This window comes from Daphnia pulicaria, chromosome 6 (assembly GCF_021234035.1).
Source record: "Daphnia pulicaria isolate SC F1-1A chromosome 6, SC_F0-13Bv2, whole genome shotgun sequence".
Taxonomy (NCBI): domain Eukaryota; kingdom Metazoa; phylum Arthropoda; class Branchiopoda; order Diplostraca; family Daphniidae; genus Daphnia; species Daphnia pulicaria.
The window spans coordinates 4,697,776-4,725,102 of NC_060918.1; the positions used below are offsets into that span (position 1 = coordinate 4,697,776).

Below are 27,327 nucleotides of genomic sequence, written 5' to 3' on the forward strand. Positions count from 1 at the left end.
TATAGTATGGAAAAAGGCATTTCATGACTCTTACTCGATAGAAATTGCCTTCAACTATTCTTTTTCAAGCGTTTTAAGACTCAACTCAAGAGAGGCTGACCAGGCTGACCGGAGCAGCTCAGAGCAGACCGGAGCCGCACGTCCGCACCGGCCATTTTATAAATACAGATTTATTATTCTATAAAAAATATTTAATACAGAAACTGAAAAAAACTTTCGTCTACAAATAGAAACTATAGACACACACAATTTGGTGGAATTCGACGATGAAATGTATAATTTGCATTTCTACGCATTTGAGATTTGATTTGACAGCAGCAACAAATCTTCATGCATGATCTGGCAACAAAGTGCGTTGTAAAGAAGAGTTGAGAAGCTCTAAAAATGGACGCGAATAATAAGGCACCGAATACGTACGACGGTAATATTGTTTTTCTATTTACATCATATTGGCAATTATTTCAAAGATAAGATAATTTACAGCTTTTTTTGCTACCCAAATTTTTATCATTGGATTACTTGGTTAACTTATTTACCTCCAGTTGCACATGTGTATAAGTGTCTCATAACAACTCTGAACATGCCATAATATTAACTGTGTTTAACATGTGGTTTGATATGTCTTTCCAGAAATTGCAGCTCAAGTTCAGGAAATCCAGTCAAGGAGCAAGGTAGATATATCTGAAAAAGATCGCATCGGATTTGGCGAATCAGGCATTTTTGATTCAGAAATCTACGGTGAAGTTCAAAGTCGATTTGATGGATATGTAACTTCAATTGCCACAACTGATGAAGTTGAAGAAGAAGATTATGATGGAGCAGTTGCCACTGGAGGCAGGCAAACTTTCACAGCACCAGCTGCGATTCTAAATGAAGTGGCAGGAGAAGACTTTGACCCATTTGCTGAACATCGGAGACCAACTATTGCTGACAGAGAAGATGAATACAGAGCAAAGCGTCGGAAGTTGATTATTTCCCCAGAACGTGTTGATCCATTTGCTGAAGGTAAATTTAATATTTTTTATTCATTTTAGTATACTTGCTTGTTGTAATGCAAAGTGGAACACATTATTCAATTAAATCTTATTTTAGAATTAAGAACATCTGTGATTGTGAAGTAAACTCTTTTTGTTTATCTATATTCTCATGTCGTGACCCAATGGCAAATTAAAAGAGTGCCATAGCAACCAGTTAAGTTAAGAGCTCTTGGAGGTGAGTAATCTAAGGCTCTCAAAGGGGAATTGTTACAAGAAACTATTAAGGATACTAGAAGCCAATATTAACCTAGAACAAGCTACTTAATTATAGGTGGATTATTCACTTGTGGGCCAGGAGCTGATCTGCTCAAATTCCCCTTCCGTAATCATCACCACGTATGTATTTGTAACTTCTTGTGGGCGAAGAAACCGTTTAAGAGTTTTCTACTTTCCATCGCTCACAGGGAGTTTGGGTCTCGACTGCCAATTTTTCTTTAAATTTCGATTACAAAATCTTCCTTACTTTGAATAATAACCCATTTTCCTTTTTTATATTGCTATTCTGTGCAGGCGGTAAAACCCCAGACGTTGGATCTCGCACTTACGCTCATATTATTCGTGAACAACAGTTGCGCGCAGAAGAGCAAGAGGTAACGATAATGGATAATTTATGGTGTAGTTGAGATTATACATGTAATCATTTGTATTCATTTCTAGGTCCGCCGGAAGCTTGCCGACAAAGCTAAGGATGGTACCTTAAAAGCTGTATCGGTACCATCAAACGGTGAATCAAATGAAGCGCCACGGAAGCGTGCAGCCCGTTGGGATCAAACAGGTGAAGGTGATACAGGCCCTGCTGCAACTCCGGTTGCAGCACCAGCTGTTCCTACGGTAAAGAAGAAAACCTGGGAAGTGGAAACGCCAGCAGTAGCTCGTTGGGATGAAACTCCTTCTCGCTCCAAAGGCTCTGAAACCCCGGCAGCTGGAGGTGTTACCCCTGGAAGTCGTCTGTGGGATGCTACGCCAGGACATGATGACTCGCGCAAACGGAATCGCTGGGACGAAACACCGAAAACTGAAAGAGCCGGCGAATTTACTCCTGGTTTTGGTTCTGGTTGGGCTGAGACACCACGGACAGATCGTGGAGGAGACACAATCCAGGAGACCCCAACTCCTTCGGCATCGAAACGTCGCAGCCGTTGGGATGAAACACCAGCTAATTCCAGTGCGACACCGTCTGGTGGAATGACTCCGCAAACTCCTTCACTATCAGGAGCTATGACTCCAAGAATGACACCGGGTGGAGCTACTCCAATCGGACAAAAAGCTATGGCCATGGCTACCCCAACTCCAGGACACCTTGTTACCATGACTCCTGAACAACTACAAGTAATCAGTGCATTATCCGTTTTGATGTTCAATATGTAACCCACAATGAAATTTATCGAAATAGGCATACCGATGGGAAAGAGAAATCGACGAAAGAAACCGCCCAATTGGAGATGATGAACTAGACGGGATGTTTCCAGAAGGCTACAAGGTCCTGCCTCCTCCAGCTGGATACATTCCTCTACGTACCCCGGCGCGCAAATTAACTGCAACTCCCACTCCATTAGCTGGGGCCAATTCGGGATTCTACATGCAACAAGAAGATAAAACTGCCTCAAAATACATGGACACACAACCCAAAGGCGGTAACTTGCCCTTTTTGAAGCCAGAAGATGCCCAATATTTCGACAAGCTATTGGTAATTATACTTAACTATTTCTTTTAAGTAAATTAAAAAGTTTTTACTCTATTATTTTGCAGATTGATGTCGATGAAGATTCATTGAGCCCAGAAGAGCTTAAGGAACGAAAAATCATGACTCTTTTACTTAAAATCAAGAACGGTACCCCACCTATGCGTAAATCTGCATTAAGACAAATCACGGATAAGGTAAACTGATATATATTATTTTAAAGTAATTGTATCTTCAAACTGCGTTTATGTTTTTCAATAGGCTAGAGAATTCGGAGCTGGTCCACTTTTCAATCAAATCCTTCCTTTATTGATGTCTCCGACCCTAGAAGACCAAGAGCGTCATTTGCTCGTTAAAGTTATCGATCGCATTCTCTACAAATTGGATGATCTAGTGCGTCCCTACGTCCACAAAATCCTTGTCGTTATTGAACCGCTGCTAATTGACGAAGACTATTATGCTCGTGTTGAAGGTCGAGAAATCATCTCTAATTTAGCTAAAGCAGCTGGTTTAGCAACTATGATTTCTACCATGAGACCTGATATCGATAACATTGATGAATATGTTCGTAACACTACTGCAAGAGCTTTTGCTGTGGTAGCTTCTGCACTGGGAATTCCTTCCCTTCTTCCCTTTCTAAAGGTATATAGTTTGTTTCAGTTTTAAGATGGGCTTGTTCTTATCTATTATTTTTATTTTAGGCCGTTTGCAAGAGTAAAAAGTCATGGCAGGCTCGCCATACTGGCATCAAAATCGTCCAACAAATTGCTATTCTTATGGGATGTGCTATTTTACCTCACTTGCGAAATCTGGTTGAGATCATTGAACATGGATTGGTAGATGAGCAACAGAAAGTGCGCACCATTACTGCCTTGTCCATTGCTGCGCTGGCTGAAGCCGCGACTCCGTACGGTATTGAGAGCTTTGACTCTGTTTTAAAACCGTTGTGGAAGGGTATAAGAACTCATCGTGGTAAAGGATTGGCTGCTTTCCTTAAGGTATGTTAATTGAAAGTAAATTTTTATCCTGTAATACTGTAATATTATTTGTTTTAAAAAATAGGCTATTGGCTATTTGATTCCTCTCATGGATGCCGAATACGCTAATTATTACACTCGCGAAGTGATGTTAATTTTAATTCGCGAGTTTCAGTCACCTGACGAAGAAATGAAAAAGATTGTACTTAAAGTGGTGAAACAGTGTTGCGCAACTGACGGTGTGGAACCTCAGTATATTAAAACTGAAATTTTGCCACATTTCTTCAAAAGTTTCTGGAATCATAGAATGGCATTAGATAGACGTAACTATCGCCAGCTAGTTGACACAACAGTTGAAATCGCTAATCGTGTTGGTGCAGCGGAAATTATTGGCCGAGTGGTTGACGATTTAAAGGTTTTATTCATTTTCATTATTTATAATTCAGTGACAGTCAAATAACATGTTGAATATTTTTCCTAACAGGACGAAAATGAACAATACCGGAAAATGGTTATGGAAACGGTCGAAAAGATCATGGGTAATCTTGGTGCCGCTGATATCGACGCTCGCTTGGAAGAGCAGCTCATCGACGGTATTCTCTACGCATTTCAGGAACAAACGACTGAAGATGTTGTGATGCTAAATGGATTCGGTACAATCGTGAACTCACTTTCCAAACGAGTTAAACCTTATTTGCCACAAATTTGTGGTACTATTTTATGGCGTTTGAACAACAAATCAGCAAAAGTAATGTTATAGAACTTTTATTTGTAAACATTCGTTTTAATATAATGATTTTTATTCCATAGGTTCGGCAACAAGCTGCTGATTTGATTAGCCGTATTGCAGCAGTAATGAAAACTTGTCAGGAAGAAAAGCTCATGGGGCATCTGGGAGTTGTTCTCTATGAATATCTTGGCGAAGAGTACCCTGAAGTTCTTGGGTCTATTTTAGCTGCTCTTAAAGCTATTGTTAACGTAATTGGCATGCACAAGATGACACCGCCAATCAAAGATTTACTTCCCCGATTAACACCTATTTTGAAGGTTCGCTTTTTAACATATCAGTAATTTATTTTTCTTATTGTGGTTTTATTATCATTTTAGAATCGGCATGAAAAAGTACAGGAAAATTGCATCGATTTGGTTGGGCGTATTGCCGATCGTGGGCCAGAGTACGTTTCAGCTCGAGAGTGGATGCGCATTTGTTTTGAGCTTTTAGAACTCTTGAAAGCACACAAGAAAGCCATTCGACGAGCTACAGTCAACACTTTTGGTTATATCGCCAAAGCAATTGGTGAGACCGAAATTGTCATGGTTATTATGTACACAATAATTATTTATTTTTCAACAACAAATTTCAGGCCCACACGATGTATTGGCTACACTGCTTAATAATTTGAAGGTACAGGAGCGCCAAAATCGTGTTTGTACAACCGTTGCCATTGCAATTGTGGCTGAAACTTGTTCGCCCTTCACCGTCCTCCCTGGGCTTATGAACGAATATAGAGTCCCGGAACTTAATGTTCAAAATGGTGTTTTGAAGTCAATGTCGTTCTTGTTCGAGTACATTGGCGAGATGGGGAAGGATTACATTTATTCAGTTACATCGCTCTTAGAAGACGCTTTGATGGATCGGTAAGTTTTCTAGTTATTTTGAATTTATGATTAATTAGTTAATGAAGCACATCTGTTTATTTTAGTGACCTGGTCCATCGTCAAACTGCTTGTGCAGCCATCAAGCACATGGCTTTGGGTGTTTTCGGCTTTGGTTGTGAAGATGCCCTCACACACCTGTTGAACTACGTTTGGCCCAATATTTTTGAAACATCCCCTCATTTGGTTCAAGCTTTTATGGATGCTGTGGAGGGTATGAGAGTAGCCCTGGGTCCTATTAAAGTCTTACAATACGCACTACAGGTAATTTAATTATTTGATTGAATAAGAATTTCAGTTTTAAACCATTTTCTTTTCTATGTAGGGTCTGTTTCATCCGGCCCGGAAAGTTCGCGACGTGTATTGGAAGATTTACAACTCACTATACATCGGCGGTCAAGATTCACTGGTGTGTGGGTACCCTCGAGTGTCCAACGAAGGGAAAAACACTTTTAATCGTTATGAACTCGATTATGTATTGTAATTCACTTTCTGTACTACATTTTTACACAAGTTTCATGTACTGATTTCATTAAAAATAAACTCACTTGAGCCGTCGCAATTCGTGTAATGTCATCAAATTTAGATACAATATTATTTAACATTTCAATTTAGCTAGTGATTATTGATTAAGTCATTAGGCGTGTGTAGATAACATCTGTGGCCTTTGACCATTAATTGACGCTGGTCCGTAACGTCTCCTAGCCTCTGTCAAAAATGCAGTAACCATTTGCCTAACAACCTGATCAAAAAAAACATGTGACAGTTGAGAGTGAAGTACAGACCGAAATTCAAAGGAAATGGAAAAATCCAATGTGCAACTTTTAGGATTTCCCTTTAGTCCAGGACTGAATTTCCAAATAGTAAGAAGATGGTTGAATAGCTTCCCTTCTGAACACACAGACTTCACCATGTTTGGTGGGGTAAGCATGACACTGCTTGTATAGCTTTCTACTAACAAAGGAGGAAAGCCAATTGCTAAATCAGCTCTAAGATGACCAGAAGTTCGTGAGGTAACTACAGAGCTTTTGCAATATGGAACAAAATTTTTGTAATTCTCCACCTCGGCCACAACATTGTACATTTGTTCCATTGAATACCTAGAAAGTTCATTTTTAGTTTCTATTACAGAATTAATTTGTTTTATATTACCCCAACAACCTTCTTTCAGAATAGTCTTTTCTTTTGTTTCCGATTCCTAGTCCAGGCAACTGAAAACCACGACTAGGAATAGCTAGGTCAATTGCTCCATAACTTGAGTTACTTGACGAAACTACTCTAGGACAAGCAGAATGGCTTCCAGTATATTGTAATGCACTACATTGAATTACAGTTAACTTCCTGCATAAAAGAGAGGTTACACAATGTAATCCAAACTGTATGAAGAGATTAAAGATTATTTACCTAGATAAGGTAATGAAATTTCTATGCGCATGAAACATCTTGCAGCTACGACGAGCGGGTCTTGCAATGGCAATGAAAGGCAGCGTGAAACTTGACATTTCTAGTATGAGAAATGATTGAAATCAATCCGAATTTTTTACTCCATCATACCGAATTGATTGAATAACATAAAAACATATGAATAGTTGCAGACGACTTCCCAAGAGTTATCTTAGTGAAAGTGATTTCATCAGGCATTGCCGGTTTTCTCTTTTTTCTTAACTCTTAACTGGCGTCGCTGGCGTTAAAAGCGCCCCCCATTCTGAACCATTTATTTGAACTTTTGAGCGTTTTAAAAATGATATTTATTTGTGGTATCAGAGATGAAGTGAGCTTTTAGGATTGACTGCCGAATATTTTTAGGCAACGAGTTTTTAAAAAGTGGAAGAGGTTATCAAAAGCGTATCCGGACTCTTTAAATAAAAAACAAATATAAAAAAAGGAAGGAGAATGAGGTTATAGCTAATGTCTGCTGCAGGCAATTTTTTTATCTACTATATCTAGCGGATTCAGTGACCGTTAAGCGGGCATTGACGGCACGCATTAATACGGTTACACTTATACATCTTCAGAATCTTTCAGCTATCAAGACGTGGCAGTGGCGCACAGCAGTTGGAAAGTACAAACCTTAAGTTTTTGCTAGGTATAAGTGAATTGCTGAAATTGTGTGTTTTGTCTATGTTATTGTACGAATGTGAAGAACTGTCTTGATAAATTCCGTACACATCTCAATCACAATAATAAATTTTTTAAGTCGTGGAAAGAAAAGGTAAAGAACAAATATCTCACATTGGTTCAAATACCTGTGACTTAGTACAGCTTTCTTATAAAGCTTCCTTTTCGATTAAATAATTAGCTATAACACCCCTTCTTATTTTTTTCTTCATGTGAATTGTGATCCATTATTCTACTAAATTTCTTATTTTTTCGAAGGCCTTAAAAACTGGGGGAAATATTTGTTTTCGAGAGATGTTTACAAGTTTGGAGACCTAATTCATAGAGCAATCGGGTAAATTGGTCCGAGGGAAGAATAGAGAGATGAAAATATGGGTCCCCCTTTTTCAAACGCCAAATTTTCAAGGAAAAAAAAATAGAAAATTGTTCAATTGAAAAGGAAGCTCCATAAGAAAGTTGTAAATAATCATATGCATACTGTATGCTTTATTCATTTTGAGCCCATTTGAGATTTTGGCCTTTTCCACACTTGGCAGCGCAGCGTCCGTTCGTGGTCTATAGACTATAGCCCAATAAAAGATGCTGAGTGCAACTTACAAATTCTATGCTTAAAAAACAAACAAACAAACAAAAAAAAAACAGTAGTATTTTGGTCCTAGAGACATTTCCCTGGAAATGTCTCTGGCTCTTACCTGAGCTATATTAGGGCTGTGCGACACCTTTTTAAACTTTGTTTTATTCGCAAAACGCAGTCTGCGGTCTGCCGTGTCGTGGTATTACAGATGCTGTAAGAGTGGGGCAATCGACCAAGTCGGACCAAGCGAGCCGCAATGCTATAAGAGAATATATAAGAGAAAAATGTAACATTTGAAGTCCAAGAAAAAAAAACTTAACAATACTGATCAATGCATGATAATAATGAAACATAAATTCTATTTGATATAACATCGAATAAACTAAAAAAAAAAATAATTTGAGGAATATTTACAGAAATGGAAGACAAATATCAGGATGCGGTACAATTTGAACATCTAGGTAACAACATAATTATTGATGCAGTCACTATCACTACGACCATTATTTCTAACGATAAGTTCATCTTTCAGACGCTTCAGTAAAACAAATTGTGAACAAAGCAAAGGAAGTACGAGAAAAAGCATATTGCCCGTACAGCAATTTTTCGGTGGGTGCTGCATTGTTGTGTGGCGATGGAGAAATAATTGATGGTTGCAATGTTGAAAATGTTTCATACGGTTTAACAATCTGTGCAGAAAGATCTGCTATATGTAAAGCTGTTTCACAAGGACAGAAGGTTTTCAAGAGCATAGCAATTTGTGCTGAGATGAAAGAACATTTTGTTAGTCCTTGTGGAGCGTGTCGCCAGGTAAAAATCTCTTTATTTAAATTCATCTTAACATGAAGGTTTTTTTTTTTTTTAAATTAGAAAAAAGATACTGGTATAGATCAAATTCAAAGTAGCCAAGTTGGGAAGGAACATATTTTTATTCATAAATCATAACTATTTCTAGCTGTAACAAAAAAGTAGATGAGTTGGTTACTAAAAGTTAAATTTTTCTGAAATAGGACGGATACAATTATTACGTATTATTAAATTTTTTTCTGTAGCCCGAATTCTTCGAGAAATTAGATCTATTTTTCTATTTCTACTTTATCGTACTACATAATTTCTCCTTCCCAACTTAAGAATGCAGTTGTAGAATAGTTTTGATGCTTTTAAAAATCAATGTGCTATTTTTAAGAAAATTTTATGAATGTCCAAAATCAAACTTGCAATTTTCTTTTTCAGGTACTAGCTGAGTTTAACATCAATATGGATGTCTATTTGTGCAAGCCAAATAACGAAATCTTTAAAACATCAATGGATAAACTACTGCCGCTATTTTTCTCGCCGAACTCAGTTTCGTTTTCGTCACAATAAGATCCAAAGAATAACATATAAAGCACAAGTATGAAATATACATGTATTTTTTTCATGCGAAAAATAAAAACGTCGCTGAAAATCACATGGGTAAAGTTCATTGTTGAGATTCACTGTAGTTAGGCCATTTGCAATTGACTACTGTATGTTCTTGATTTTACGGATCCTTTAAATAATATTCAAAGCGATATTTATTTTACAACTATTTTTGGGTTGCTGACAGTAGAGCTCCAAAGACAGAAGAACTCCACCGACAATATAGAACCCCAATATTTTAAATCATTTTTAAAAATTGCTTTGTATGCGACAGTAGAACTCCAGTTACAGTAAAACTCCAAAGACACAAGAACTCATTTTTTTAAATATTTTAAAAAATACCCGACAATAGAACTCCATTGCCCGACAGTATAACTCCACAACGCGACAATAGAACTCCAATAATTTTTTTAATTATTTTCATGTTCGACGATAGAACTCGATATTGAATTTTAAATATTTTGAATTTCCGACAATAGAACTCTTCGAACGCCAGTTCTGTCTTTGGAGTTCTACGGTCGCCATACCCTATTGTTTGCTAGACATTCAAGACGATTATAGTTTAATGATGTTTCAAGGTAGGCCTCTGGGAGGACAAAGTAGACCTGGAAAGTGTAAAGGAAACATGATAAAAAGTAGATTGTATTATTATCGGTTGAATATTGAATATACAACATTTGCAGTGTGATGGAAGGCAACCAACTAACTGTGTCTAAGTCGGATTTTCAAGGGGCAAAGAAACGACTAGATAAACACACAATCACACGTCGCGTCCGTGCGATACGCTTCCGGATGTGACCACTGCGGCGAAGGATGGGCCCATTGGTAACTGATGCAACGCCATCTTCGACGACGGAAGCGGTGGGATGTTTGCCGTCCTCAGCTCCCCTGGGTTATGGAATATGAGATATGAAATATGGAAAGGATTTGGGATCTCCCGCTTGGACGAGCACAGTCTGGAACCTAGAAATTATTTTAAGAACATTGATAATTTCTTATTTCAAATACTGCGCAGTTTTGCAATTTTCCCGGGCTCTTGTTTTTTCAATTGTTATAGATGGCAGCATTCCGTATTTGTTTTCTTCTTCGCTAGATTATGAAGTGCAGAATGTACTTAAGTCTTCATGGCTAGATGGTGTTGGAAGGAATCGAATTCTCCATCTGAGGGATTTCACGACATTCAATGAAGGTTCGAGCACTGGTTCGAGTTTTACGACATTTTTGCTATCAATATTAAATTTCTCTCTTAGCCAGCGTATGAGAATAAGAATTATTAAACCAAAAATTTTTTGTTTTAAGTCTTATCTTCTTAAGTACCGTACACATGGTGCCCCAAACTCAATGTCTTCTCGTTGATTAGTTTGATTTTGTTTGAAGGAAATGGAAAACTTGAAATTGAAAAGGAAAATGTATATTGTTCAAGTGACTAGAATCGCGAGGGGAGTGGGGAAAGAAACAATTGCACGAGCAGATGAAAAAGTCATCGCAATAGATTAGAAAATTAAAAACATCAAGCATCAAGATCAACAAAACGTAGCCGTGTGTTCAACAGGAAAAAGCGTCAGCGCAAATTTGTCTTTTTTTTTTTCTTTTTTTTTAATAACCGCGATAGTTTGGCTTATTGAAAAGGCGATAGATTATCGAGCCACACGCGGAGTTTTTCAAACAATATAAATGAAACATAAGACGTCTTGGGCTGGATCGCTTCCGGGCTCAACAGTTGTAAATGTGTAGAGAATATAAACTCAAAAATTGTGTAAAGAAAAACCATGTCAAACTTGAGTTCCAAGTTGAGATGTAATATCTAAGTGAGTATGTTGACTGTCAATACTGAGACTCAAATCTTCGATCGATGCTAAAACGGCAGCCGGTCGAGATTGCTGCACTGTCTGGACTTCACAATAAGACTGGCCGGTATTCCTAAATAAAAGACAAGATGACTTCAATCATGAAAGAATTGAAAAGGGAATGAAATCAATTTGAAATACCAACCCCAAGGTTTCTGGATTTTTGCGTATCGGAGCATTTTTTGAAAGATCGCAATCTGGTGAATCGACTAAAGAAGCGTCTTCTTCGGCAAAAGGTAAACTATCTTGGCTACCTGATGCCGCCATCTCGCCCCTTTCCATCAAACGTCTACCGATGGACAGCTGGGCTGGACTGAATGCAGGCCCACGATCTAGGGCTAAACCTCTGCTTAATTCAAAAAGACCAAGTGGTCGAGGACTCGTCGGTTGTGGTTGATTTAAGTCTACGGAGGTCCTCAACCTCGGATCAGAATCATATCTGGCAAAGTGGGAAAAAATGGGTTGTCAATACTTTCAATCAAATGAAGGCATTTACAAATTTTCATACCGTATCGGTGAAGGGAGATTCATACGCCAACTACGGAAAGACGCTGGTTGGTAGGTGGGAAACTTCTTACTCTTTTCAGTCACTTCTGGGCGACTCTCTGGTGCAGTATTAGTGGCGGCAAGGTGCTCATCGCTGCTGGGTAAAAGCTCGAAATTCTCAACTGCATATTTATTACGACCCCCAGACGCAGACGACGTCTCTTCTGCTTTCTCTCCCAAAAGAGCCATGCGCAACGTGTCGGCGGCTCGAGCTAAGGTTGAACCTAGACTCTTCGATAGTACCGTATCAGCATCAACATCTCTAGAAGCTGATAAACTTCTAGAAAAGAAAATTGTGATAGAAATGAATTTTTGAAAACTGTTTTCTAAATTCTTGACTTACTGCGCAATATTTTCCTGGTCTAAGCCCATGTCAATATCGACTGAAGCGTGCTCCGAGACGAGTGTACCGACTAGCGAAAGAGTTCCGTCCTGGGCAATAGAAACGAGCGTGTCGTGCTGTGAGGGGCTAGTGCTGGGTGTGTTGGAGAAATCAACTGCCAGTGAAGGTTGTGACAAAGCCAGATCCGATCCCGAACTGCCCAGTAAAGGTTTGTGACTTGCTGGGCTTCTGCTGGCCGCAGCATCCAGCAACATGGGTGGCCGAGATATTGTGTTTCTTTTATGTGGGGAAATTAAACGAACAGAAATTCGTTAAATGAAAATTGTGCCATGAATAATACACATGGATTAAAACTTACTCTTTTCTTCGAGAAAGTGTGACCGATCCTTCCAAGAAACGAATGAGAAGGCGGCACGATTCCGATTCCAAGGGAATGGCACCGACATCTCGATGACGGTTGTAGATGAGTATGCAAATGAGCACCGGATGGGAGACAGGTAGGGGTATTAGCAGCTCCGAATTCCATCCAGCTCGGCTCGGCTCTGAAACGGTGACGGATTTTCCCATCCACGAAGCTACTCCTTCGGAAAGACTGGAAAAATAAAAATTGATTAATTAGTTACTTATCTACCAGAAATAGATTTTAAAGAAATTTCATCATTACCGTCCTGAATGGCCATGCACCTGTGTCGTCCTTTTTTTCTTCCACGGCGGACTGCTGTTGGCCGCGTCGCGACCCACTGGACTAAAATAGGAGAAATCAGGCAATGGTACAACCGCTGGTTGAAACGCCCGTTGCGGCCACTCGAAAGGCTCGCTGTCAAGATCGGATTGAGTGAACATGGCCCCATAACGACCCAGATTAAGATCTTTTGCCTACACGCGACGAAAAGAGGGGAAAAACGAATAATTACGCAATCTCATCACGGTATTACGAAAATACGAAAGTTGTACTACCTGGAGTTGAATGCGAGTTTCTTCATCATTTAGGGGATTAAGGATTGAGGAACTAAATATTTCACTCAGAAAGATGGCCGACAAAGCAAGCCAATCTCCTTCTTCTACGTTGTAACGTTCCCATAGTTCAGACTCATTGACACCGAGGCGCACCAGAATTTCGGTCGGGTAGAAAGTGCGCATCATCATTGCTGATCGCACTAATACCATCTATACATTTTTAAACGATGCGTTAAGACGTTAACTAACGTTAGAAAGATGTGTTTGGCGGAAAGAAAATTACTTTTAAATCGGCAGATGACATTCGAATCTTTTTCAAGGCGTTGGTATTCAATGACATTCGAAGTTGTTCTAAGCGACGTTCCACCTTTTCTTCCAGCGACGCTAATAAAGCTTGCGTTTCGCGCTCCAACTGTGCAGCGACATTCGATGACCTAGTCAAAAGTATTAGGGGTTTGATTACATTTATAATTTGATGTCATATTATATAACTTACTTGAAGTTCGAGGCAGTAGCGTCTGCCTTGTCGACGGGCTTTTCAGTGACCGGAGTAGGACACCAAGCAGTTCCCGAGAACGGGGAGAACACTTGTTGAACGAAGAGACGAAATTCTTCTGCTGGGCGGCGGATTAAGCGCTCTGTTTGTCGGCGATAAGCAATCAGACGGTCCGATTCTAAGCGAGCTTCAAACGCAGCCAAAGCTTGTTCTTTCGAAATCTTCATTTGGAAAGAAAAAACGTCTTTAAGTTCACAATAACAACAGAAACAAATTAGATTTACCTGGTATTGAAACTCGGTATTCAATCCTGGCCCAGCGATGCGCTTGACTAGGAAGCCTTCTGATGCAGGGATGCGACCTCTCGGGCGGATGGCGAGACTGTAAATAATGGCGTCTCGAGAACGAACCGTCATCCAATGAAGCATACCATCTATATGATCAAATATGAAATGCCGGATAAATTTCATCGATAAAAAGGATGTACAAAAGCTAGTAATAATTTGTGAGCCTGACTTACAAACGGCCAAGAGTAGGGATATCAGCGGACAAACAATGAAGGCAGTGACCAAGCAGGCGATAGGTTGAAGGAGTCCATCGAGTAGCAGGTCACGAACGAGGACACGGATCATAGGAAGGAGGGGGCCACGCTTAGGGTCAGGGTTATCCACATCCCAGACTAGGATTATGCAGACCTGGTAGATCAGGGCGAAGACAGGAGCCCAAACAGGAGCGGACAGCGCCAGGCAAATGCCTCCGGCGCTGCATAGGATACAAATAACCGGGAAGATGAGTAGAAACAACAAACTGCATAGGAGACCTTTAAAGCCGTAATTCCAGGCTCTATTGAGCTGTCGGGTTAAGCCTTTGCCCATGAAACCCGTGTCGGGTTTCGTTTCAAATTCGGTTCTTGACTTTGAAATGTGACGCCAGAGTGAAGCCAAACGTGAATTGAGGGTTGGCGTGTAAGCCGAGCGACGAGGACAAAGGGTTCCGTTGACCTGCGACAGTTCAAGATCGGCGTAGAAAGGTTGATTCGCCACAAGAGCTCTTAAACCGATTGGGCTGCACCAAGGAACAAGATAACCGCAAGCGTAGGCGCCGTTGCAGGACCAGACCCAGGCCCGCTGCAAAAAATTTGCCCAGCGCCAGAGTGGCCATTGTGTCGTCGTCGTTCTTCTGCTACTTCTTTCTAAAGTGTAAACTGGTTGCTCTTGGCCGTCGCTGCCACTGCTGCTGCATCTTGGATTGGTTATAGAAGTTGGCGTCCCACTGAGGTGGGTAGGAATTACCTGGAAAGAAAAACAATTTACACGACCAATGAAACATCAGACGATCCTGACGGTAGTGGAATGAATTTCGTACCTCAGCGGTGCCTTGAAAATAACGGCGGATGATCCAAGCTCTGGGATTCCAAATCCAAGTGTCCCAAATGAAAGAGCGAGTGGCCTGTTTGTCTGCCCAGAGCTCTTTACTCAAGATGGGCGCCCGCTAAAAACATTGCAACATAAATAAGGTAAGGTGAAAGAGAAGCAGATACTCTGACGTTTGGCGCTTATATACATCTCTGAGGAAAGCAAGATCCCGGGAAAGGAAATAAACAAACTGATCGAGTGACTTGCGGCGGCACGCCTCAATAGCTTCTTCGTGGCATTTCCATTGGTATTCTTTAGCCAACTTCGTCTGAATAAAGAGTTTAATTCAAGTTATATACACAAACCCAATGACTGTAAATAAGACAACATCTCACCTTAACGCTGCAAAGTTGTTTATCCATCCAGGGTTTGACAAGGGAGAGCATAGGATGACGCAAGCGAATGTCCAGTTCAGCTTGTATCAAGTCTGCAGTGAATCTTTCACGCACTTTAGCAACAGCTCTCTTCATTGTGATAGTCGCTCGTGCTTGATCGACAAGCAATTGGGCAATACCGGGCCCTAGCTGCTCTACATCGGCGTTGTGAAGAACTGAATCCCAAATACGATTCAGGGGCTCATCATTCATTAAATCCTGAAAGTCGTCGTCGGGACCGCTGTGACCGGCTTCATTACGTTTCCGATCAACTTTAATCTCTGGGACGTGATGACGTGACCAGCGTGTTTTAGACTCTTGTTGCAACACCATATTTACCACCGGCTTGACTTTGTCCATGATTTCTCTGCGAAAAACCCAAAATAGAAACCCAAACACATGGAGTTTAAACATAGCCTTCTACACACGTTGTGCAACTAAAAATGTACCTGGAAAAGAGTCGAAGGTCAATCAACATCCCTTTTGGCGTTTGGAAGATGTAAGGGAGAGGCGGGGGCTTTTGTTGTCGGACATCCGACAGTCGCCCGCTACCCCCAGACGTTTGCTGGTGGGCAAGGTAGTGGCGAATGAAACGACACAAGGCAATATATTCTTCCTGGCATTCAACCTAATGAAAGGAAATGTCAGTTGTTATTTTCTTTTCCCTTGAATGATTTTCTAATTTTTGATTTGTTTCTAAGTACCGCGCATAACAATTCTGCCACTAAATAGCGGCTTCGCTCTTCGTGCAGGCGTGATTCGAAGTCTCGTGGCTGCAAACTTGGCATACCGAATATCAAATCTACATGAAATCCAATAAGAAATTCGATATAAATAAGAGAGAACGACTTGAAATTTCAAAGTGCAAGCTACCCAGAAAGCGATGAAATCCCATGCGGAGGCTGCGGATTGATTTGCGAACGCTAAACACATCGCCGGTGAACCTCTCGCTAGCTGTCAAATTTATAACTGCGGCTGACCAGGCCAATGTATTAAGTAGTGAATCCATCGCTACCTCTGAGCCTTTTTGCAATAGCGGATTCACTCGCCAGGTATGTTGCTGTCCGGGGAAATTTACACTGGCCACAGTGAACGACCTACATATACATCAACACACAAAAAAAATATATTTTTAACTAAAACGGGAACATGCACCTAACCGAGAAAAAAAAAGAACGAAATTGACACCCTTCCCACAGTATCCTAAATATTGGAAATAAAAAGAAAAAACAACAGAGATAGTGCAACATTCATGCATTTTCAAGGAAATATCCAGATATGCATGCTGATTCCCAAAACTCCTACCCTGTTTTGCTTATGGAACGCAGTTGATCGGCTGTTAATGTTCTCCAAGTACCATTTTTCTGTGTTATACTAATGAATGTGATAGGGAAAATGAGAAGAATAGAATCATTATGAAACATTCTATAAATTGCACATTAGTTTGTCGCTTGAAATGAAGAGTGTTCAAATAAGTGGAATACTTGAATGGAAATAAATCATACGTACCCATGCTGCCTAACTGATGTCAACTGCTTATTGCTGAGGTGTTTAGCTTCACCATGTGCATCAACAGATACAACATCCAGGTCGTCCCATGAGGGAATGTCAAAAAGGTTTTCCACAACCAGGGGTTTCCGTCTGGTTGATGCTGAACCTTCACTGAATTCTTGAACTGCGATGGGTTGGGGCAGGTTGAGAGGAAAGGTTTTCCAATGAAAGAGGGTACTCTCAGCTATTCGCTGGATTTCCAGAACAAGATCTACAAGATGTGGAGCTAGAAGAGTAGTATCCAGGTGAAATCTTAATGGTTCTTTCTGCAATAATTGAAAATGAAACAGGACAATTGTTGATATTACAGTGATCGCCTGCAAGACAAGGAGTGCAGACATGGAGTGCAGATAACATGACAGAAGGGAGGGACATGAACCATTTCCTTTACATGGGTATCAAACGATCGTTTTAGGCCGAAACTATTCTCACCTGAGGTTGATTGATAGAATTTTCTCCCTCACTTAACTTAAACTCTTCATCCAAAGTGGGATGGACCGTCTTAAAACGGGCCATCTTTCTTAAAAAATTGAGATGTCGCTTGGCAAGAAATACTTGACGACACAAAACATTGAGACTAGCGTCTTCTGCTCATCACCCTTGTAATTCATTGATTGCAAGATAGGTGGCGTAGCATTCTATCAATACAAAAACCCGCGAATAAAATTTCTTTCGAATAATGGAATATCTGCTGCATTTAAGGGAAAGAATAATAATAATGAATGGTTACAAACCAAAATAATAAAATTAGAATTTCTTCTGTACATTAACCACTGCTGCAAACATCTATATTACATTAAGGTCAATTATTTCATAAGATCCATCAATATTATCAGAATTTAGTTTTCTTGTTAGAATCATCAGAGAAAATAAAAATTTAGATAAAACTGATAAAAAACACTAGCTTTAAAAATTATATTCTTCTAGGCGCTGATGGCTTAATGGATAGCGCGTCAGCGTCGGCGTTGTCGAATGCGGTCGCCAGGGTGGCTGACTGGTATGGAATTCAACGGTCGCGGCTATGGGAGAGGTTGGCTGATGTTAGGTTAGAATAGGGTGTTAGGTTAAGTTTAGGTTAGGGCCCCATAAAAAGCATGCAGACTATTCCTAGAGACCCATACGATAACATTTTTTTCAATATTTTCAATTGTTTCTTTTGTTTTGAATAAAAGACGCCAAATGCGGGATAAATTTTTTCCCACAACCACATCATTGGTTCAAATCTTCGCAGATGCAAACCTTTTTCTAGAGCAGATTTCGATTGTTTTTAAATGATTTTCGATTTATTTTCTATTGAGGAGTCGAAAAGTCATTGCTGAAATAGTTTTTAACGTAAACACTCATTTTGACGCGGGGAAAGATATTAGCTTCACTGAAGCTACATCAAGCTACACACAAGCCTTTCCAATTAATTAGTCACGTTCATTATGGATTAAAATTTGAAAGTTTTGAAACAGTTTTGAAACATTGAGACTAGCGTTCTGCTCATCACCCTTGTAATTCATTGATTGCAAGATAGGTGGCGTAGCATTCTATCAATACAAAAACCCGCGAATAAAATTTCTTTCGAATGGAATATCTGCTGCATTTAAGGGAAGAATAATAATAATGAATGGTTACAAACCAAAATAATAAAATTAGAATTTCTTCTGTACATTAACCACTGCTGCAAACATCTATATTACATTAAAGCCAATTATTTCACAAGATGTATCAATATTATCAGAATTTAGTTTTCTTGTTAGAATCATCAGAGAAAATAAAAATTTGGATAAAACTGATAAAAAACATTAGCTTTAAAAATTATATTCTTCTAGGCGCTGATGGCTTAATGGATAGCGCGTCAGCGTCGGCGTTGTCGTATGCGGTCGCCAGGGTGGCTGACTGGTTTGGAATTCAACGGTCGCGGCTATGGGAGAGGTTGCTGATGTTAGGTTAGAATAGGGTGTTAGGTTAAGTTTAGGTTAGGGCCCCATAAAAAGCATGCAGACTATTCCTAGAGACCCATACGATAACATTTTTTTCAATATTTTCAATTGTTTCTTTTGTTTTGAATAAAAGACGCCAAATGCGGGATAAATTTTTTCCCACAACCACATCATTGGTTCAAATCTTCGCAGATGCAAACCTTTTTCTAGAGCAGATTTCGATTGTTTTTAAATGATTTTCGATTTATTTTCTATTGAGGAGTCGAAAAGTCATTGCTGAAATAGTTTTTAACGTAAACACTCATTTTGACGCGGGGAAAGATATTAGCTTCACTGAAGCTACATCAAGCTACACACAAGCCTTTCCAATTAATTAGTCACGTTCATTATGGATTAAAATTTGAAAGTTTTGAAACAGTTTTGAAACATTGAGACTAGCGTTCTGCTCATCACCCTTGTAATTCATTGATTGCAAGATAGGTGGCGTAGCATTCTATCAATACAAAAACCCGCGAATAAAATTTCTTTCGAATGGAATATCTGCTGCATTTAAGGGAAAGAATAATAATAATGAATGGTTACAAACCAAAATAATAAAATTAGAATTTCTTCTGTACATTAACCACTGCTGCAAACATCTATATTACATTAAGGCCAATTATTTCATAAGATCCATCAATATTATCAGAATTTAGTTTTCTTGTTAGAATCATCAGAGAAAATAAAAATTTGGATAAAACTGATAAAAAACATTAGCTTTAAAAATTATATTCTTCTAGGCGCTGATGGCCTAATGGATAGCGCGTCAGCGTCGGCGTTGTCGTATGCGGTCGCCAGGGTGGCTGACTGGTTTGGAATTCAACGGTCGCGGCTATGGGAGAGGTTGGCTGATGTTAGGTTAGAATAGGGTGTTAGGTTAAGTTTAGGTTAGGGCCCCATAAAAAGCATGCAGACTATTCCTAGAGACCCATACGATAACATTTTTTTCAATATTTTCAATTAGTTTCTTTTGTTTTGAATAAAAGACGTCAAATGCGGGATGAAATTTTTTCCCACAACCACATCATTGGTTCAAATCTTCGCAGATGCAAACCTTTTTCTAGAGCAGATTTCGATTGTTTTTAAATGATTTTAGATTTATTTTCTATTGAGGAGTCGAAAAGTCATTGCTGAAATAGTTTTTAACGTAAACACTCATTTTGACGTGAGGAAATTAATTAGCTGCTGAAGCTACATCAAGCTACACACAAACCTTTCCAATTAATTAGTCACGTTCATTATGGATTCAAATTTTAAATTTTTATTTATTCAAGCTAATTTTCTTAATTCGTTAAATAATTTCATTCGATTTTTCAAATTAAAACTTATGAAAAATAGTATAATTGAGATAAAATTTGTAAAAAGACTAGCTTTTACAAGTTAGTTTCATTATGACGTCGATGGCTTAGTTGGTAAGGCCTAAGGCGTCGGTGTTGTCGCGTCGGATCTGGTCGCCAGGGTGGCTGAACCGTTGCATGCAATGGGATGGAAAGGAAAAAATGGGTTTCGGCCAAATTATGTATAGATGACAAGAAGAAAAAGTGCGTAAATTGGTTGAGTTAAGTATATTGAAGTTGGGTGTCTCTCCCGACTTCTGCAAGTATGCCAAATATAAAAGTTGCAAACTTTGGGAACCCCGAGGGACCGGGCAGTATCGGGCTTGCCTAGATCACCCAAAATCTTGTGGCTTTTATAATTAGTGTGTCGTCAAAGGTTGTGCAGTGTTCAAGAAATGATATTACTTGTTAGTTTCTCAAGAAACGTCCGTAGATGTTCCAGCTTGATTCGATACCTACCGAATTATCAAGCCCTTTGACGAAAAATAGCTGTTTAATGAGTGTAGCTTCCATGGTTATAGATATTTCGAAATAAGGTTATAACCTGTGTCCGATGACACGTTGAATCGGCAAGCTAGACTTAAGCTAACACAAGATCACCACGGCAGATCTAGTAGGTTGTAAGGAAAATCGGCCAAATAATATTCCTCATCCGATGACATTTTGTTACTATTTTCAATAATATCCTTTCTTTTGAGAAAAAAGGTCCCATATGCGGGACATTAATCGGGTATAGTCTTATAACCCTACAACCATGTCAGTGGTTCTGATCTTCGTAGATGCGAAACTTTTTTCAACACAGATTTCTATTTTAAAATTGATTACATTAAATTTATTTTCCTGTTTAGAAGTAAAAAAAAACATTGCTGTGATTGTTTCTTGATGATTTTTAAAAATGTAAGCTATCCCTTTCGAGCGCGCTTTTTTTAAATTAAAACTTATTCAGCGCATATTTTTCAGGCTATGCGTAAAATTTCACATGGCCAAAATTTATATTACAATTAATGTTACAAGTAACTAACCCCCCTAATTCTCCAATTGATAAATTTCAATGTTGATTTCGGTTTGTTTGTAAACAGCGTTATTGGGGTCGATATTATTACGACAATTTAAAAGCCATCGACTTGTGTACGATGATAAAACCCGCAGTTTTATTTTATTACCGAAAAGTTACTGAACACTCGTTGAGTGTTTCACGCTCCATTTCCCGTATAGGGGAGAGTTGTACTAGTTGACGCGATTTTTTGTTTTTTGGCCACCATACTTTTAAAAATAATTTTTCGAAACTCCCGATTATCTTAAAAGAAAGAGGGGAGAATGAGCTATATGCCTCGAATTTTTAATTAACAGAAACTCCCCTTTATTAGGTCAAAAAGTAAATTTGAAAACGTCAAAATTAAAAGACGAGATGCCCCGTTGAAGGGGCACTTCGCTCCATGTATGGGGGCATAAAAGCCCATGTTATTCTTATGGACTAACAGTCCAAGGGACGGTACATCAGATAAACGAATAAATAAATAAAGAAAGTTAAGATTCAAAAGTATATTCTTGGTGGAATGATAACAATACATGAGTTATTTAAAAACCACAAATTTAGATGGCCACGACATCAAGATCATTAAAATAACTAAGAACAATTGGCCGTGATGTGGTTCTCTGGAACGGGAGTTTGGCCTTCTTGGACGATGTTATCGTTGGATGCTGGGTTTCTATGAAGATGGGACTGGTGATGAATAAGGCCTAAAAGGACGATCCGTGACGAAAGATGAAGCAAAGTCGACGTCACCATCGAAGATAAATATATAAAATGGGACTAGCCCAGCCACTCTAAACCCAGACGTGATGTATGCTGGTGTTGTTGGTCTAGATAGATTGAATATACAATAAGATCAGAAATAATGAAAAGGGTAGAATTCTAATACAAGCAATAGGTCTACCTCGATGATGAACAAATCGAAATCTTTGTCTGACATATCCAGCCAGACTTATTGGCTGATCCAACAGAACCAAGAGGGGCACCATTGAGGAAATATTCCTGAAAATGAACTCTGAAATAAACAGACAAATTTGTTAGCAAAAGACCATATTTGAGTTGAAAAAATATTACCGTGGAAAGACAAAGAGTGGTGGAATGGACTTCCCTGTGGTAGATACTGCAAGGCAGACGGGGAGGGACAATACATTTTTCTTGGGTAGCGTACTGATAAGCCAATCTTCTCATGTCTGTGACTCTGTGGTAGTGATTCCATGATTAATGTCACTAGCCCTTTTGACGTAATTGCTAAGGTTGCTTTCTTGTTTGCTTTTGAAAACCTAGAGCGAACAAGAAAGAGTTAACATTGCAACACATATACAGTAAAAATTATAAGTGGAATTACCTTATGAGGTTTTTGGTGACCCCAAATGATTGTAGTTGCTTCAGCTTCATCTTTAATTCCAACAGCCAAGAAATTTTTAACATATCTCAGAAGAGATCTTTTTGGGATGGAGGTTGCTTTGGAAACATCACACACTTTTTGATTCTCAGCAACAACTTTCGTGACAGCTTTCAAAATGTAACCATCTGGATACATACAACGTTCAGTTTTTCTAATATAATGCCTAACCATGTTACATTTAACAAAAATTGACAGAATTTTTACACTCACCATTTTGACATTAGACGACATAGAAGTTATACCCGCAAACTGCCCCAACGTTGTCAGGCCAGTTTGCCTCAAGAATAGGTGTCGTTAATCAAATTGATTTTTCAGTAACTCCTCTAAGGAGAAATAATAAACTAAAAAATCAGATTGAAAGAGGAAAGAATTTCCTTCAAAAATATTATTGGTTGAAAGTTTTATTCTATTTCTGAAACCCGTAAATTGAAAAAATCTGTCAAAGCTGATGACACGATTTTAAGGCGCCAAAATTGTTGTTTCATTTATTACTGAACCCTTCGGACTTTTTTAATGATTTTTTTTTTAAACGATGGAGATTTTCGAAATGCATAAGCATGAATTTTTCTGACACTTAAATGTTATTAAAACATATCTCAATATCGATAGTGCCAACATACACACTACCCTAACTGCCCCGTTCTCCCCTACGTGCAGCACACGTATATGTCGAATGTAAGTCCTATGGCACGTTAAAATAATATATTGCCGATTACTATCGGAGTAATAGGTAGGCCAATATTATAACCACGTTATTGAAAAGCAGTTGATAAAAACCATCCATGGCGTGAATGGACGTGAACTGCCGGAACTGACTTGAATGGGTCTTTTACTTTCGATAGATGGCCACAGCCAGCACATACTATATGGCCAGCTTTTATTGGGTGTTTGACTGTTCGAGTCCCGATAAGCTGTTTAGCGGCCTGCAATAAAAAAGAAAAAGGACATCCGAATTCCTTTCCAACTGGCAATTTGGCCACAAAAGCCCACCTATAAATTCACTGATCGCCCAGCAGCAGTTATACACGACGACGTCTACTAGTCATTTCTTTTCAATACAAAAGAAACCTTGAAATACATGCGCATTGATGTATCACGGCACTTTAACAAAATCGTCGGCGTAAAGAATTATTCGAACACGGTCACACTTCACACGGTCACACTTTTCTTGTACTAAGTTATAAACTCACTCACGCTTAAAAGTTCCTTATGACTTTTAATTATGTTAAACTACAGTATACACTAATTTGATTATATTTGCCCCTGTTATTTCGACTAATGAACATTTAAATGAATTTGATATTATAGGCGCATTGATAATTTGATACGTTGGAGTTGAAGGAAGTTACAGCGGTGTATTCCGTTTTTCTTTTCTTTTCATATATATAAAATTTTACATATGGTTTGAGTGACAATGCTTTTTTTTGGGGTGGAAAGGGGAACACAATATGAACTCAGCACATGTTGGATACACCCAAAACGCAATATAACAGAATGTAGGCCCCCATCTGGAAATGCTGCCGCCGTCGTCCGCGTGTTTTTATCGAGGAATCAGATCTCGTCACAATAAGGGCGCGCGACAATTACAGTTCAAATGAAGAATCGCGTCAAACTTGTAGCCCAACGGATATACCGCGCTCTCTCGCACCAAATCTGCTGGATCTTTTCTTCGGCTTGTATTATTATGGCATCAGCAGGCAGTTAAATATGGACGCGCTAGAGTATTCTGCTGGCGCATTTCCTCGCTGTCTGATGGCAATAGCGATTTATAAAGGACGCAACGAGATAGTGGCACATCCGCTAAAGCTGGAAAGATCGGAGCGAGCATCGTTGGTTCGATTTTTTTCCTTTTTTGTTTGCCGAGTTCCAATACAAATCCGTTATAGCATCAAGTTACGGAAGCCTTATCTCAGATGATGGTACACGCGTATAGGAAATGAAAGGCTCAAACCGAAAAGGGGGGGAGTCTCTTGAATTCAAGTATTATAATAACCATAGTTTGGATGAAAGAGAAATATGACGTGTGACTGTGATGACTGGTGTCGTTCTTGCGTCTGTTATCGCCATGATGTAAGACTTGAAGTTAAAATATATATAGTAGTATAGTCGCACCCCAACGCAAAACAAATTCCTCAAAAGACTCGTATAATAAAGAATGAAAAATAACCGAGTTTTCAATCCGCGGTAAATACAAACATTAATTTGAAGATAATCAAAAAGAGAACTTTGATGAACAAAATGACTGTGATAAAATCGTACCTTTAGCTCGTTTTTTTCTTTCATATACAATGTTATTAATTGGATGTAATAATCTAGAAGCTACGTGTCATATAGTCAAACAAAGAGATGTAAAAGCAATAACACAGCAGGCGCGCTTATTCCAACAAAGTGACAATGCAACAGTTCACATTTTTCTTTTTCTTCTTATTATTATTTTAAATAATATGGCTTCTTGTTCAAAAACTCTAGGCCCTGGTTATTTTCTTTTTATACCACCAAAACCGGGCAGCTCTTCAAAAAACAAAAAAACTTAAAAACAATCACTCTTTTTGCAAACGTGAAAAGAAAAATAAGAAAAAGTCACACGCATTTTAAAAAAAAAGGTAAAAAAAAAAACAAAAACAAAACAACACTCCATATCATTTCGTTATAGAGTGAAGTGAATAAGTTGACGAGCGGGTGTGTGTTTTACAGTGGAAACATCTCGTAAAATATATATATATGGATGAAGCCTATATATCATCGCATCGGAATCAAGTGTCAAATATTATACAAATGACATTTGCAACGCAAAATTGCTGGGGTGTGGCTTATTTGCACACGAAACGAACGCGGGCGTTTGGAGGGATGCGACTCGATCGATGACTGGATACATACGTCAAGAAAAAGAAAAACGGGAATCGCAAACGGGAAAGAGAGAAAATGACTCTATAAATTGAAGGAGAAAAGGTGTTGCTCTCTCTCTCATACATGTGAAAATCAACGTTGTCAAAAGGTCTCGGTTTTTCATTATATAATAGTAGCCAAGAAATTCCCAAAATTTAACCAAACGTTTGACACAGAAGAGTTGCGACGAGCAGAATCGCCGGACAGAATAACCTCCAGTTCCAAAATGTCATTTGTTGTGACATTCCTATACAGAAAAAGAACAAATTATAAATATTATATGATGCCAAATGACGTAATATAAAAATATAATTGAGACAAAATTACCAGTACTGAGGCCGCCCGACCGGCTGTCTAGCGTCAACGATCTCTGCCTGGGGTAGTCGCCATTGACGGGTAGGTCGGCGACGCTGATGTTGACATCGGTCCGCCCGTCGATGCGCATCCTTCCGACCGAAGCCGTGCACGTGAGCTTCATCTTGCCTTTGCGATCGAAATGCGCATCCCGAAGTCTGAGGTGCAAACCCACGACGGAAGCCTCCAGGCCGCCATCAGTCAGTGTGGATGGATATTGTATTAGGTCCTCTTTCATTACCTAATTAAATAGACACCCACAATCATATCATCATTTCGCCGAAAAGTACATACTAGTAGTAGTAGTAGCAGTATAGTATAGCTATATGACGGCGGACGCGGGGGTAAAGCCGAAATTTTCATTTAGTTGAGTTGTCTCGGCACATTCGTTCTCGGTTTAATTATTACAGTCAACACAAACAAACGCGGAACATAATAGAAGTTACACGATTTAATGACTTTGAAAGCGTCCATTTCGGTAGAAATAAACGCATCACGTCCTCACATGTACATCATTTCTAGTCTGCCGGCTTTCAAATCATCTTTTAGTTCTCCCAGAAGAAGAAGCAGAAGAAGAAGATAGGATATATAGCTATAGTGAAACGTATAGACGAGTATGACGTGAATGGAATCGAAGACTAGCACGTTCCTAGCTGAATATCTTGCATGAATTCACCATATTGAAAAATTTCCACGTCAAGAGAAAATAACCTGCAGATCCGTGTCTATATATATATAAAAGGAGGGGAAATCAGTACTACACATAGAGGATGTACACATACGATTTCGTTTTTTAAATTGAATTTTCATCCGCGCCGCGCATCCGGGGAGTGATGCCAGTTTTATACGGATATATTTATAGCCGGCTCTTATTCCGATATAGATCGCATGCGGACTCGGTTCTTCAAGAACAAGTCGAATAATATTTCGGCGCGAGATATAATATGAATAGGTTAAATTCCTGATCTGCTTTGAGGGAATAAAACGGCCGCGTTCAAGTGACGCAAACGGAAGTCGGAGAGTTCCCATAAACAGCCCAATACTGTACGACGCCCGCGGACTGGACTGTGCTGGCTGCATAGCTGTAATATGTCAATATTTGTAAAGATCGCTGATTCTTGGAAATGTTTGATGACGAATCAATCAAAGGCGAATCGCCGAGCGTTGCCTAGTAATGCGCAGGTAATAACAAAATACCCGCTGCGTATTCGCTCGACTATTCGCTATTATTATTATTCGGTTCACGGGGTGCATGCTGCTGCGCGGTTGTTGTGTTTCCTGTTTTTTTTTTGTAAGCTTGTGTCACCTTGAGCCACACTGTAACTATACAGTATTATACTACGCAAGAAAGAAAGAAGCTCTTTGATTTGTT

The 27,327-nt window shown here is 39.2% G+C and overlaps 6 protein-coding genes across 13 annotated transcripts in view; 2 read left to right on the forward strand and 4 right to left on the reverse strand.

Moving 5' to 3' along the window:
* The first annotated feature begins 329 nt into the window (after positions 1–329).
* On the forward strand, positions 330–5,909 carry LOC124342298 (splicing factor 3B subunit 1-like). The gene is made up of 15 exons (XM_046795263.1): positions 330–421; positions 631–1,005; positions 1,548–1,627; positions 1,695–2,366; positions 2,431–2,724; positions 2,787–2,915; positions 2,980–3,360; positions 3,420–3,716; positions 3,781–4,110; positions 4,180–4,443; positions 4,506–4,742; positions 4,803–4,992; positions 5,060–5,333; positions 5,399–5,615; positions 5,677–5,909. The coding sequence occupies exons 1-15, from the start codon at positions 385–387 to the stop codon at positions 5,833–5,835; spliced, it is 3,936 nt and encodes a 1,311-aa protein (XP_046651219.1). The 5' UTR covers positions 330–384; the 3' UTR covers positions 5,836–5,909.
* LOC124342300 (coenzyme Q-binding protein COQ10 homolog B, mitochondrial-like) lies at positions 5,900–6,978 on the reverse strand. Its single transcript, XM_046795265.1, has 3 exons — positions 6,756–6,978; positions 6,504–6,692; positions 5,900–6,451 (listed from the first exon to the last, which is right to left on the reverse strand). Exons 1-3 carry the CDS (start codon positions 6,851–6,853, stop codon positions 5,989–5,991), a joined length of 750 nt encoding a protein of 249 aa, XP_046651221.1. The 5' UTR covers positions 6,854–6,978; the 3' UTR covers positions 5,900–5,988.
* Positions 6,979–7,267: 289 nt separating this feature from the next.
* LOC124342302 (cytidine deaminase-like) lies at positions 7,268–9,493 on the forward strand. Of its 3 annotated transcripts, none has more exons than XM_046795267.1 (4): positions 7,268–7,413; positions 8,460–8,504; positions 8,576–8,853; positions 9,277–9,493. In XM_046795267.1, the coding sequence occupies exons 2-4, from the start codon at positions 8,462–8,464 to the stop codon at positions 9,406–9,408; spliced, it is 453 nt and encodes a 150-aa protein (XP_046651223.1). In that variant the 5' UTR covers positions 7,268–7,413; positions 8,460–8,461; the 3' UTR covers positions 9,409–9,493. The 3 variants fall into 3 exon arrangements, with proteins under 3 accessions (XP_046651223.1, XP_046651222.1, XP_046651224.1); XM_046795266.1 differs by having other exon boundaries at positions 7,310–7,437; XM_046795268.1 differs by lacking the exon at positions 7,268–7,413 and adding an exon at positions 7,481–7,504.
* A 1,346-nt stretch (positions 9,494–10,839) lies between these two features.
* LOC124341686 lies at positions 10,840–17,556 on the reverse strand. 3 transcript variants are annotated; one of them, XM_046794618.1, is made up of 20 exons: positions 17,406–17,556; positions 16,932–17,239; positions 16,728–16,796; positions 16,296–16,519; positions 16,127–16,224; positions 15,872–16,050; positions 15,384–15,789; positions 15,197–15,316; positions 14,999–15,124; positions 14,154–14,925; positions 13,918–14,066; positions 13,634–13,854; positions 13,421–13,571; positions 13,138–13,347; positions 12,845–13,056; positions 12,539–12,772; positions 12,181–12,456; positions 11,800–12,114; positions 11,437–11,730; positions 10,840–11,364 (listed from the first exon to the last, which is right to left on the reverse strand). In XM_046794618.1, exons 1-20 carry the CDS (start codon positions 17,487–17,489, stop codon positions 11,217–11,219), a joined length of 4,596 nt encoding a protein of 1,531 aa, XP_046650574.1. In that variant the 5' UTR covers positions 17,490–17,556; the 3' UTR covers positions 10,840–11,216. The 3 variants fall into 3 exon arrangements, with proteins under 3 accessions (XP_046650574.1, XP_046650573.1, XP_046650576.1); XM_046794617.1 differs by having other exon boundaries at positions 11,800–12,117; XM_046794620.1 differs by lacking the exon at positions 16,728–16,796 and having other exon boundaries at positions 11,800–12,117.
* Positions 17,557–21,669: 4,113 nt separating this feature from the next.
* LOC124344622 lies at positions 21,670–23,047 on the reverse strand. Of its 3 annotated transcripts, none has more exons than XM_046798226.1 (5): positions 22,926–23,047; positions 22,656–22,840; positions 22,385–22,590; positions 22,215–22,325; positions 21,670–22,140 (listed from the first exon to the last, which is right to left on the reverse strand). In XM_046798226.1, the coding sequence occupies exons 2-5, from the start codon at positions 22,736–22,738 to the stop codon at positions 22,091–22,093; spliced, it is 450 nt and encodes a 149-aa protein (XP_046654182.1). In that variant the 5' UTR covers positions 22,739–22,840; positions 22,926–23,047; the 3' UTR covers positions 21,670–22,090. The 3 variants fall into 3 exon arrangements, with proteins under 3 accessions (XP_046654182.1, XP_046654180.1, XP_046654181.1); XM_046798224.1 differs by having other exon boundaries at positions 21,670–21,974; positions 22,205–22,325; XM_046798225.1 differs by lacking the exon at positions 22,926–23,047 and having other exon boundaries at positions 21,670–21,974; positions 22,205–22,325; positions 22,656–22,918.
* Positions 23,048–24,958: 1,911 nt separating this feature from the next.
* LOC124341683 (Down syndrome cell adhesion molecule-like protein 1 homolog) overlaps positions 24,959–27,327 on the reverse strand; it is a 28,854-nt gene continuing 26,485 nt past the window's right edge. Inside the window, exons 7-8 of one of the 2 annotated variants that reach the window (XM_046794614.1) lie at positions 25,929–26,196; positions 24,959–25,848 (exon numbers count right to left, since the gene is read on the reverse strand). In XM_046794614.1, the coding sequence (XP_046650570.1) occupies positions 25,757–25,848; positions 25,929–26,196 (360 nt within the window). In that variant the 3' untranslated portion in view covers positions 24,959–25,756. Of the gene's footprint in view, positions 25,852–25,928; positions 26,197–27,327 lie in introns of both variants that reach the window. The other variant, XM_046794615.1, reaches the window with a different exon arrangement.